Source organism: Benincasa hispida, chromosome 4, assembly GCF_027475165.1.
Source record: "Benincasa hispida cultivar pf3 chromosome 4, pf3_genome.v1.1, whole genome shotgun sequence".
NCBI classification, from domain to species: domain Eukaryota; kingdom Viridiplantae; phylum Streptophyta; class Magnoliopsida; order Cucurbitales; family Cucurbitaceae; genus Benincasa; species Benincasa hispida.
In genome coordinates this window covers 59,865,648-59,878,845 of record NC_143481.1, presented here as the reverse complement: position 1 = coordinate 59,878,845, position 13,198 = coordinate 59,865,648, and the positions used below count along the sequence as shown (strand labels likewise).

The 13,198-nt window shown below is 37.0% G+C and overlaps 1 protein-coding gene across 1 annotated transcript; it reads right to left on the bottom strand.

Moving 5' to 3' along the window:
- Positions 1-1,234: 1,234 nt before the first annotated feature.
- LOC150036850 (uncharacterized) lies at positions 1,235-10,213 on the bottom strand. The gene is made up of 7 exons (XM_090313258.1): positions 10,058-10,213; positions 8,243-8,373; positions 3,953-4,104; positions 2,981-3,415; positions 2,480-2,629; positions 1,758-2,384; positions 1,235-1,422 (listed from the first exon to the last, which is right to left on the bottom strand). Exons 1-7 carry the CDS (start codon positions 10,211-10,213, stop codon positions 1,235-1,237), a joined length of 1,839 nt encoding a protein of 612 aa, XP_090169384.1.
- Positions 10,214-13,198: the final 2,985 nt, after the last annotated feature.

Sequence of the window (13,198 nt, the reverse complement as noted above, 5' to 3'; positions counted from 1 at the left end):
AAGAAGGGTGTTCTTTAACATTTCCAAACATTTGTAATGGTTTCTCTTGATCCTAAAAATAAGTTGTTGTTACAGTTTGATCCTCAACTGTGGAAAGGATCAGATTTGTTCTTGCCCCCGTAATAGGAATGGTTGTAGCAGTACGTTGACCTCTGGATTTGATATTTCAGCTTGTCGGTTCGTTTGAGGGTGATAGGGAATGGCAACACGACGGTGTACTCCATATTTCCTCATGAGTGCCTCGATGGTCTAGTTGCAAAAATGAGTACCCTGGTCACTTATTATAGCACGAGGTATACCAAATCTAGAAAAAATAATAACTATTAAGAAATCTGAAACCACAACAGCATTATTAGACCTGGTGGGGATTGCCTCAACCCACTTCGAAACATAATAAACTACTAAAAATAATGTATAAGTAGCCAAATGAAGAAAGAAAAAGGCCCATGAAATCTGACATGGCATCTCATTCCTCCTAGATAAAGATCCTAATCTTTGACACCTATCAAAAGATTTACAAAATGCAAAGAAGTCCGTGAACAGAGAATTCCAAATCAACCTACTATCTCAGACCTTCCTAGCAGTTCTCTTAGGACTAAAATGCTCTCCACAAGCCATCTCATGACAAAAGGTGAGCACTGATTCAAACTCTTCATTTGGGACACATCTCCTAATGATTTATTCAGAACAAATCTTCCAAAGGTATGGAGGTTCCTAAACAAAGTACTTTGAATTACTTTTCAATTTGGCCCTTCTAGAATTAGGCATATCGTAAGAGAACTTACCTGTTACTAGGAAATTAACCATGTCTATGTACTATGGAGTGGGTGTGTCGATATGGAATAGGAACTCATATGGAAAGTCCTCATGTAGGGATATAGGGTCTTCTTCTTGTACTATGCTACTCAAATGGTCAGCTACCAAGTTTTCCGCCCCCTTTCTGTCTTTAATGGTCAAATTGAACTCTTGAAGAAGGAGCATCCAATGGACCAATCGGGGTTTTGACTCCTTCTTGGTCATTAGGCACCTGAGAGTAGTGTGGTCAGTAAAGATAGTACTAGGAAATCCAAGGATGGAGTTTATCTAAAACAAAAACAATGGCAAAAAATTCTTTTTCAGCTGTGGTGTAATTAATTTGATTGGGGTTTAGGGTCCTTGATGCAAAGCATGTGACGTGGCTCTTCTTGTCAACTCTTTGTCCTAGCACCGCTCCAACAGCTAGATTGCTAGCATCTCACATTATCTTGAACAGCACATGCCACCTTGGAGGTTGCAAAATCGAGGTAGTGGTCAACTTCTCCTTTGAAGTGTCAAAAACCTCTTGACACTTTTTGTCAAACTCAAAGGGAACATCGTTCTGCAATATCGTCAATAGAGGTAATGCCAACTTTGAAAAATCCTTGATGAACCACCTGTAAAAACCTGCACTTCCAAGGAAAGAACGAATTTCCCTACACATGTCAGATAGGGGAGGTTAGCAATAACATCCACTTTAGCTTTATCTATCTCAATTCCTTTTACAGAAACTAAATGACCTAACTCAATATCTTGGGAAGCCATAGCCTCAATGCATCATTTCAAAACTAGACTAAGGTTATGCAAGCAATCCTCGAAAGACTCTCTGTAAACTGTAAAATCATCCATAAACATTTCTACACACTTTTTTATAAAATATGAAAATATGTTCATCATACACCTTTGGAATGTACCTAGGGCACTGCAAAGCCCAAATGACATATGTCTGAAGGCATACGTACCGTAAATGCATGTGAATGTGGTCTTTTCTTGGTCCTCTTGGGTGATGGGGATTTGGTAGAATCCAGAAAAGTCATCAAGAAAATAGAAGAATGGTTTTTTGACGACTACCATTTGATCCATAAAAGGGATAGGAAAGTGATCTTTTTTGGTGACCTCATATAATTTTTTAAAATCAATGCACATCCTCCATCCCTTTTGTACACGCATTGGCCCCATCTCTCCTTTGTCATTCTCTGCAATCGTCATGTCGGTCTTCTTGGGAACAACATGGATGGGGCTTATCCACTTGCTATCAGGAATGAGGTAAAAGATCCTGACCTCTTTAAGCTTGATTATTTCCTTGAGAACAACGTCTTTTAAGTTGGGATTGAGCCTCCTAAGGGGTTGGACTGTGGGCTTGGCTCTTTCCTCTAAAGCGATTCTATGCATGCAAAGGGCAGAGCTTATTCCCTTGAGATCATCTAAGGTCCATCCAATGGAGTCTTTATAAGTTTTCAGGATGTCGATCAAGGATTCCTCTTTGGTCGATGTCAATTCTCTTGAAATTATGACTGGAAGGGTATTTCTTTCCCCTAGGTACACATATTTCAAATGATTAGGAGAGCTTTCAGCTCGGTCCCTTGTACCTGCAAGTCAAACATATCAAAGTCAGAAGAAGGTTCATGTATTTTGGTAGCATCAACAACAGCAAGAGACAAGTAATGTGAGTCTATATCAATACATGGAGCAATTAACGTGTTCACATCATCATTTTCATCATGTAATATATCATTTATAACATCATGTGGCTCAATCAAATATAAGGACAAATATTCCTCAGGAAATTTCATGGCATCATACATGTTAAAAGAAACAACTTCCCCATCAAATTCTAGAGACAGAAAACCCCTATCTACATTAATTCTTGTTTTAGTTGTTTTCATAAAAGGTCTACCAAGCAAAATTGTAGAAGATGAGAGAGAACAAATTTCATCCATCCTTAATATGTAAAAATGAACTGGGAAAATTAAGTCCTTCACTAGCAAAAGTATATCTTCAACTATCCCTAATGGTTGGATATAGGATCTATCAGCCAGTTAGATGCACACAGTAGGTTTTTGTAAATCATTTAATTTTAGATCCTCATAAATATGATAAGGCATGTCATATATAGAAGCTCCTAAATCTAACATGGCATGATGGATTACTCAATTACCAATTATACAGGTCAGAGTGAACATACCTGGATCTCGATATTTTTCAGGCATATTATGTTTTAGGAGAGCAGATACGTTCTTACTTACCACTAACCTTTCCTTGTCCTTACCTTTTCTCTTATTGGTACATAACTCCTTGAGGAATTTAGCATACCTGGGTATTTGCTGAATTGCATTTAAGAGTAGGATGTTAATCTGAACCTTTTTTAACATCTCGATCAGCTCTTCATCCCTTTGTTCCTTTTTTGGCTTTGCTAGCCGACTAGGAAACGAAGCTTTAGGAATGTAAGATTCAAGAGAAGGTGTAGGAGGGTTACTTACCTTAGGTGGTTGTGTCTCACCATCATTCTTTTCAGTTTCTTTGTTTTTCTTACCAATTGAAGAAGGATCGTCAGAGGAGGTATTGGGTGATGGAAGCTCCTTACCACTTCTTAATGTTATAGCACCGACGTTGGCGTGGTCTGGTTAGGTAGAAAGCTTTCCAGAACTTTTGTTCTAAATTCGATTTATTGCAGTAGCTAGTTGTGTAACTTGAGTCCCTATATTGGCCATGTTTGCTTTGGTATCTTATTGATAGGCTTTAGTGTCTTGAGACAATTGGAGTTAGTCCTTTTGCAGTTGCTGGAGTTCGTGTTGAATTTTTAAGAGAATTATCAACTAAATACTTAACAATGTCTTCTAAAGACATACCTGAAGAAGATGACGATGGTTGATTGGAACAGTTAGAACTGTCATGCCCCTATCCTTGGCCTCGACCTCTCCACTTAAGGTTAGGGCGATCATGCCAACCTAGGTTGTAAACTGGGCCATGAGGGTCGTACTTCCTCTGGTATCCCCTAACTGCATTTACTTGAGCTTGAGGACATGCTTCAGATGTTTGCCCAACTACTCCACAGGCACCACAAGCCTTAACTTAAGCTACTCCTCCCTGGGCCAACTGTGTCAAAGAGAAGTTAAATTAGAAATTTGAGATTTTAATTCTTTAACTTCTAAATTACCAGATACGTCAGATTTAGTGGCCCTGGTACCAAAATTTTTGTTATTCTCAGCCATGCGAGATATCAATTCTTCGGCCTCCCTGGGGGTCTTGTTAGCAAGAGCACCCCCAACTGCTGAGTCGGTTGAATTCCAGCCATTGGTAAGCAAGCCACTATAGAAATATTGAATTAGTAATTGATCAAAAATTTGGTGATGGGAAAAATTAGCACATAAACGTTTATAGTGTTCCCAATATTGCGATAGAGATTCTCCCACAAACTGTTTTATACCATAAATGCCTTTACTTATGGAATGAGCCCTAGAGGTTGGGAAAAATTTTTCTAAAAATTTCTTTTTTAGTTCATTCCAAGTAGTAATTTATTTAGGAGCCAAGTAGTACAACCAATCTTTTGCATCGTTCTGTAGTAAAAAAGGAAACGCAATTAGGTTTAGTTGCTCTTTTGTGACTCCATGGGTTTTAATACTTTCATAGACCATATGGAAGTCTTTGGTGTGTTTGTGGGGGTTCTCCCCTGCAAGCCCTTGAAAGTTGGTAATAAATTGATCAGTCATGGTTTTAATTTAAAAGGCACTGTGTTGGTGGAAATACGATGCAGAAAGGTTGTTAGTCCATGTCAGGCTCCGCCAGCTCCTTTAAGGTTTTCTCACGAACTTTCTCTCCCATTGTTGTGTTTTCAACAATCTCTGGAACTTCTTCTCTACGTTTCCTTCAGATTCTCCTTTCCTCTTGGTCTATATCTGGAAGAAAAAAAAAATCTGGTCTCCTAAAGGAGTGGGTCATAAACCAAAGGGTAAATTAAATATATTTTTTTCTTTATAAAAGGAGTTCACAAACTTTCCTAGGCCGATTGCCAAGCCTCCCCGACAACGACGTCAATTTTTTTTCGGACTTGGGAATCAATGTCGTTACTCAACCCCAATTCAGTTTGACTTCCCAAAAAAAAAAGAATTTTAATTGATTTGGTTTTGATGAGAAAAATTACACAAATAGAGAAAAAAAACAAGAGCAAGTGTAGAAACAAAGGTCTTTAAATAAAATTGAGGAAAAATCTTATGATTAGTTTGTATACTTTTTATTTTCTATCCTTAGGTGCTAGTTATTTTTCCCAATTATATAAACCACTCAACCTATTAGAAATTCTAATAGTCGAATTAGCCAATTTTTTTATAAAAATCTAAATCAGTCCTAATTCAGTTAAAAACTTTTCCTTCTTAGAGACATCCAAGTTAAATATGAAAAGCATTAAGAAAGGGTTCAATTGTTGAGACATTCAACAAGCCGGAAAGCCATATCTTGTTGCATGATTTATTTGGGAAGAATTATATCAGGACTCACATGGATTTCGTCTGAAAAAGTCTAGACCTCAACAATGCGACCCTAATATTTTCAACTTAATCGATCAACGATGCATAAGCTAGAAAGATTTTGCAAACATAAAATTCAACAAATCAATCTATCAGAAAAATTTATTGAATTCAGCTAAAAATAAGACAAATTCCCCGAAAGGTTCATAATAACTGAATAAAATAAACTAGTTTGCCTTCAAGAATTAGGACATACAAAAAATCCCAAGAAAATAATTTAGCCTCTAAATGCATATTCAGAATACAATGATAAAAAAGAAAGAATCGAGGCTAACTATACCAATAATTGCTCAGTAATTTGACCCAATCCCTCAAAAACTAGAGAAAAACTCTCAATTTCTCTCTATTTGAGCTTGTTCTCGAAAGAGTAGTGGCTACCCTCAAGGCTGACCCCGAGGGTCCTATTTATACCACAACAGCGTTGCAATGCTTGGTTATGCCGCATGCGCCCTTGATTTTTCGTTAATGTTCGCAGCATTGCGACGCTCTAGGGGAGTATTGCGACGCTGTGCTTCTTTCTTCCAGCATCAAGTTTAATGTCAGGGGGCATTGCGACAGTGGCATTTGTTGGGATTGGTGTCCTGATTCTCCCGGATTCTCGTAGATTGTAAACTGTACACATTGTTATGAATAAAATAAGAGTTATTTTATTTTACATTTACTCATATCCAATAAATAAAGCTCCATGGTTATTGTATGAAATCTTAAGCATGTATATGAGATATACAAGTGAATCATGTCTTAAGTGATAACCTAAAAAGGTCTGTAGTATAAGGATTAAGGAGGGATACCTGATCCTGGTGACACTACGGATACGGCCCACTTTGTAGAGGTTTACAAGTGTTATGAACTACTACAGATGGTTGATCCTGATCATTCATGTGAAGACATGCAAACGGGCGTATCCTATACAAATAGTTTGTATAAGACCGGACCACGAGATGAATAGTCTCTTTATATAATGCCGTTGATACTGGAGACTTACATCTCACCTAAACGACCATAGGTGACATGAACCCAATCCTGAGTGTTTTGGGAACTCATACCTTTAAGGACGGTTCTTTGACTAGTATGGGTGAGAGTGGCTAGATTGTCAACTCAACATCCCTAATTTTTTGGGGATTTGTCTGAGTTGGGAGTTGGGAACTCAGTTACATAAGATGGAATCCACTTCTTCCCCGAAGTAGGGGTAAGTAGATAGATTGCTCCCTTAAGGACTGATTCCAGGTCTTGAACATAGTGGTCACAACTTCTCTTTAGAAGAGAGGACTCAGTCATAGTAGGACTATGACTTATGTTCATTAGAGGGATCAGGGGTACTTAAGAAGGAATTCACTCTTTCCCTGAAGTAGAGGTAAGTAGATAGATTGCTCCCTTAAGGACTAATTCCAGGTCTTGAACATAGTGGCCATAACTTCTCTTTGAAAAAGAGGACTCAGTCATAGTAGGACTATGACTTATGTTCATTAGAGGGATCAGGGGTACTTAAGGAGTTACATGTAACTACAGGGGCATAATGGTAAATTTTCCTAACTGTACTTACGAGTGATCTATGAAGAGTTATCGCACTGTTGATTGGTTGATATGGACACAAAATATATCTATAGTAAGGAGAATACAACTGTCGGTTTTTAATAGTGTGTCCGACAGTTAACGGATGATGGATTCAGTGACTAAAGAGTTTAATCAGTTATTCACGTACCGTTGGAGCTTCAAGTTACAGGTCCATAAGATCTCCTTAGTAGCTCAATGGATTCTAATTAAGAATCAGTTCCTGGTGTTGATTTGTAATGTTCAAATTGACAAGAGGAAATTCGATTATATATGATATAATCGATGTGATATATGAGATACATTAAGTGGAGAATTAATGTAAACATGATTTACATTAAGTACCATAAAATAGAAAAAGAGTTATGGTTTATATTTTCATGAGATGAAATATTAAAAATATAGATTATAAATTCTCTAATAACCAATTTAGTGGGAGGTTATTGGTGGTTTTATGGTACTGTGAGATAAAAGGAAAAAAATTTTCCTAAATTTAATAGAGTAGCTTAATTTGGAAAGAAACTTACAGATTGCTATCAAGTGAAATAGTTTCACTAAATGATAGCTCATAGAAAGACTAGACGATCGTGGAGTGTTACTATATGATAGTTCACTTAGATGGTTGACGAACACAGGGCATTGTCTATACGATAGGTTGTCTTCTTCTACAAATTGAGCATTCGTCTATACCATAGGCACTTCTCATGCTCATCTCCCACTTGCTCAATGGTCTACACGATTGTTGTTCCTCTAGTCTCTTCCTCTAACCAAGTTCATAAAGAGCCCACACTTCTGGATTCTCACACTGAGAATACAAAGGTAATCATTGTGGTGGTATCTTCACTCAACTCGACTGAGTTCGAGGTTTTGAAGGCTGTTCGTTGTGTGTTTGCATTGTTCGTGTGGTGGTTGTTTTTGATCATGCTGTGTTGCGATCGTTGTCTTCGAGCATTTGTGTATTGTTGTCTTGGAGATTGAACGAGCGTTCGAGATCAAGGGAGTTTGAAGAATGAGTCTTCAAAGGTATGATACTCTATTCCTTTATCTCATCTGTAAGCATGACTGTAATTTCATATTGTGCATGACCTGTTAGTTTCCATTTCTTGACTTTAATTGTGTATGTTCAATATCGAATGGATTTTGGAACGATCATTCCGCTGCTCATGGAAATTCTCATGACATGCTCAGAATTGTGTTAAATATGTTACCTCAAAATTTCAGTATAAAACTCTTTGTGGCTTGGTCTGGAGGTTTAAATCTTCCCCAATGGCCCTAAACTGCGAAGTTGCCTGCTTGTTCAACACTTTCTAGGTTTATCTTCCAAAATATGTAACTCAAACCCCAGACCTTTTATTGCTAAAGTTCCTTCATACCTTAAATTTTCAGCTTGAAATTCCATGTGCTTCGGTCTAGATCTACGTTTCTTCGTCGAGTGCCCATGAATGCCCGAAAATGAACCTTCGACTCTTCCTTCCTTCTCCGACCCTCTTTCTGGTGAGAACTCCTGTCCAAAGGCTTGATTTCAGAAATTAGACACACATAGCTTTCAAATAGGATAAAGTTCGTCTACTTTACTCGAGCAAATCGTCCAAAACGAGCTAGTTCTCTTCCTTTTTTATACTACTGTCTAGCCTCATGCATGAAATTTTCTTAAGCCATCTTATCCACTAGTGGAGATTAAGGGCCAAGGTTAAGCCATTTTTCGGGTAACTCAAAGAGAAGTTTAAAACTGAGCGTTTCGAGCAACTCGATCCTCGCTAGGAAAAATTGCTAGGAAAACTAGAGAAGAGTCCTTACTTGATGGAAAATTCCATGGCTCTCTATTAAATACTCGATACTCGATGGGAAACTCAGTGCTAAGAGCTCGCTCGATGCACGCACCTTACTCGATCACTTGTAATCGACGCACGATCCTTCCTCATTTCCCTTCGACGCTCGACCATTTCCTCGATCACTTATATTCGATGCTCAACCCTTTCTCGATCACTTATACTTGATGCTCGACACTTCCTAAATCATTTATACTCAACTTTTGACAACATTTACTTGATGCCTGCCTTGCTCAATCGATGTTCAATCACCCCTCAACACGACTAACACTTAGCCAGAAATTCTCTTTGTAAGGCTAGATTAATAAGTAACCGAGAGCTAAGATTCTCATACTTAAACATTTCCCCTTTCACTTCCTTGTCTTTAAACAAACTTAAGTGAGGTAATTAAAACTTGGTTTCACTTGTCCTCTATTTGAACAACTTTTCCTTTTGAGTCTGAAGATAATGAGGCTTGAAAGGCATTAAAGGCTACTCCTTTCAGACATTCTCTTTCCTTGTGCTTACCCATGCATATATAGCCGAATAGGGGGCAATTATAAAAATTTTGTTGCTTGGGCCCATGCCATGTATTTCCAATCTTTTGTTGAAGTTGTTTACCATCCCCACTAGTGTTCCTGTTTTCCTCACTATTTCTCAATGGGCTTAAGCAGTTGCTCTTACTTCCTCTAATTGGGAGATATTGAGTGTTGCCTCATCTCTTGAGATTCATCTGTTAAGTAAATTAATCATTCGAGCCGACTGGGAGATTCTACTTCATTCATACATTTTTGCTTTCACCCACGATTTCACATCTTTGACAAAACTGAAAACTTTATTTTTTTTTCGGACATATCCTGCATGTCCAACATCAGTCTGACAAAATTTTTCATGTAGTCCCTAATAGTGCCAGTATGCTTCAATTCTTGTAGTTTATGTCTTGCCAAAATTTCAACATTTTTCAAGATGTACTTAGAATGCAATTCGTGCTTTAGTCTCTCCACGTGTCGATAGTGCATTGACCTTGTTGGATGTTCATGAAATGGGACCTCCACTATAATGTGGAATCCACCAGATGCATCGTCGCCAAAGTGATCTTTGAATTTTCAATAGCTATGTTTTAGCTTTGAACTACTGCTTCATATGAAAGATAAAATTTTCTTGCACTTTCAGGTCACAAGCCCCACTGAAGAGCCTAGGCTCAGGTACTTTTACCCTATTGAATTGGACTACAACCACAACTGGGGCTTGGTTTTCCACCGCTGTCATGGTGATGTTGAGTCTTGCACTAATGTTCGTAATCTCTATTTGGATGACATCGAGAGTGGCTCTAAAGTCTTTGGTTAACTCAGTCACTATCTAAATTATCGCTTTCTGCACTTTGTCTAGTTCTTCGACACGTTCTTCCATATGGACAACAGAGCCCGTCGAGCCATCCCTATGCTCAATGTTACCGGTTCTCATAGCATTTTCTCCCAAGGTCTCAACCCTTGTTAATAATTCCTCGATAGGCATTTCGTCCAAGGGGCTAGCCATCGTGTCGATTCCATCGATCTTGTCAGAGACTTCTTGTAATCGACTTTCTAGGAATTGAACCTAATCGGGGACTTCTATTAAATAGAGCATTTGCTCTTTTATCTTCACCAACCGTCCAACATATAACATACCTAACTGTTTTGTAGCATACATGATCACAACTTCTCAAATTTACGAGCTGACTTGGCTTTGATAGTAATTTTCACAAATACACTCTTGTAAGGGTTCCAAGATGATTGTGCGGTACTTGTCCTTGCCCTTGAACAAATTAGCCAGTCTAAATTTGAATAGCCAATGGCACAATGGCCGTTTCTTGCAACCTCCACCCCCGTTCTTGAGAAAATGTTTTAGAAAACGATTTTAGAGAAAAAGGTTTTGACAAGCATTTGAAAGCATTATTGAGCAATGGACATTAGTCCTACAGTTAGAACACAGTAAAAGGGACAACAAGGTTTTATAGCATACAACTAGATGTGAAGATAGGACAAGTAGTCATACCCCCACGTAGTATATTTTGAACAAAAAGACATATGGCACCCTTGCATATGAAAACGGAAAAGTGGTCAAACGCAGGAAAAAGTACATAGAAAGTAAACTAACAAGCAAAATGAAATATATAGGATGAAAGCATACCAAAAAAGGTGGAGGCAGACATGCGGCCATGGACAACATGCCCTAGACAAGCATGACCGTGACACATAACATAATCCACCATGGATTCTAAATTTATAGCTTCGAGCTAGTAGAGAATGAGGTAAAATGGTTAAGAAGTCTTATTGGAGATGTGCCATTGTAGGGGACATCTATATTAATCTCCTAACATTGTGACTCACAGACAATCTTAGGCAATAGTATAATTAATTGTAAGAGAAAGCATATATGCCTCAAACATCGAGCAGTGAAAACAATTGTTGAAGAGGAAAGATATCTCTTTGGAGTATGTGATGTCCATGTGGAGCTTGGTAATCTTCTAACTAAAGGTCTAAGAAGGAGAGTAATTTTGGAGTCTTGAATATGTATGATACTCAAACACCCAAAGTGAATATACTACTGTGCATTCCTTTCATGTTGTATTATATGAATCCCCTATTTTGGATGGTCTAAATATGAAATTCATGAATACCTTTAGAAGTCTTTGTAGCTTAGTTTTGATTGGTTTACTGTGATAGACTTGATGAAGTAACTAACGTAATTTTGAGGGGTGACCGCAACTTTTGTAAAAGTGTTTAAAGAGTCTCTATCTAGAGCTTTCACAATGATTCAAGGTTTTATATGAATGATTCAATAGTAGATTTTAATTTGTTACTGTATCATAAAATAGAAAAAAAATAAGTATTGAAACGTGTTGTGAGGATCTCAACCATAACTATTAGAACTTTAAGAGGTAAGTCACTTTTCTTAATTTTGTTTTCACCTTACTTCACTATCCATTAATTTAAATCAAAAGAGAATAATGCTTTAGTTTGTTTTTCTTCCTTTACTTAGAAAAGTAATTTACTTTACTAATAGTCATTCAAGGGGGATTGTGTTGGATGACTTTGACTTTTGGGCCCAAAATAGGTTTGGTATTTTGTTTCACATTCCAAAAAATTACAAATGCTTGAAGATTTCTTATAATTAATTTTTTTTTTGGTGCCTTCGAAAAGTGTTTAGAGTAATACTAAAGTACTGTTATTATTTCAATATAATTTGTACAAAAAGTAAAAAAATATTAATAAATTCCACTCGATCTGAAGCATTATGAAATGTGATTTATAGATAGAGCATTTGTCATCCATTGGCAAATCATTGAGTGATTTCAATTTTCACCCTCTTCGACAAAACTCTGAGTAGAAGCTTCTTTTTCATCAATTTGAACTATTCTATGTGAGTTCATGTTCAAGGAGAGTATTGTATTAACCTTAAAGAGTAATTGTTGCACGATTTTTCAAACATTCAAGACTGCAAGTGTTAAAGTTTTAACATAATGACAAAATTTAAGTATCATCTGATAGCATAAATATTTAAATCTATACTGAATAGATTTAACCCTAGGATCATTCATGCTAAATTGTCAAGAATAAATAACGTACCGGATTCCATTGTAATTGATGATAGCTTCAAGATGACGATGACTTTAAGATGACTATAGTCTTCCTCAACCAAAACTCCGAATGCCCTTAGTGGATCTATCTAAATGGGATTCAAGAAAGACTGAGTGCTTATTCTTTTGGTATGTTGGGGACCATAGCCTAAGGTCTCTTTATATACTAATTCAATAAGGTTCCCATTAAACCCTAATTAATTATGAATAGGCTTCTACGTCCATACTCAATTAGCAATCTAGGGCCTTAATTAATTAAATCATATAATATAGCCCAATCTAATAAAATAACTCAATGTGATAAATTATTAATCCACATACATAGCCCATACTTTAATTAAACATATTATTATTTAAATATATCTAACAATCTCTTACTTAGGCTATGTTTATGTGCCTGATATAATTAAATCACATAAACCTTAAGCACGCATAATAGGTTATTTCAATTATAGAATTCCCCTTTAGTTCAATCTGGTCCATCTCATGTATTAGCACAGAATCAAGGCCGCTGTTGTCACTACCCTCGTAACTAAACCTTCCTTCATCACCAATTCTAATACATTCAATGACATAGATCAAGTATGGATGGATAGCATGCAAACTACATGCAAAGTGATCTAGATTATGCCTGTTTTCAACTGGTCCAAATTCCTTAGTGAGATCATTCTTAAAACTTTATGCAATACCGCAAGTTCAGATAATAAAACTTAAACCATCAACTTTATTCTATATAGAAAGTAAACAAATTAAATTCAAAGAACATTCTTAATAATAAACTCCCACTAAACCATGGAATCAAAATAGTGACTGACACCCATGCGAGCAACATGCTCATGAAAAACTTTAGGTGGTAAACCTTTTTTGTCAATGGATCTACCACCATAGAGTTTGTTCCTATA

Bases quoted from the DNA above. Each gene is read 5' to 3' on its own strand.
- LOC150036850 (XM_090313258.1), bottom strand. From the start codon at position 10,213: ATGGCTAGCCCCTTGGACGAAATGCCTATCGAGGAATTATTAACAAGG. The intron at 4,105-8,242 runs GTATGAAGGAAC...ATATTTCTATAG, and splicing joins TTTCAAGCTGAAAATTTAAG to TGGCTTGCTTACCAATGGCT. The intron at 2,385-2,479 runs GTATTGATATAG...TTTGACTTGCAG, and splicing joins GAACACGTTAATTGCTCCAT to GTACAAGGGACCGAGCTGAA.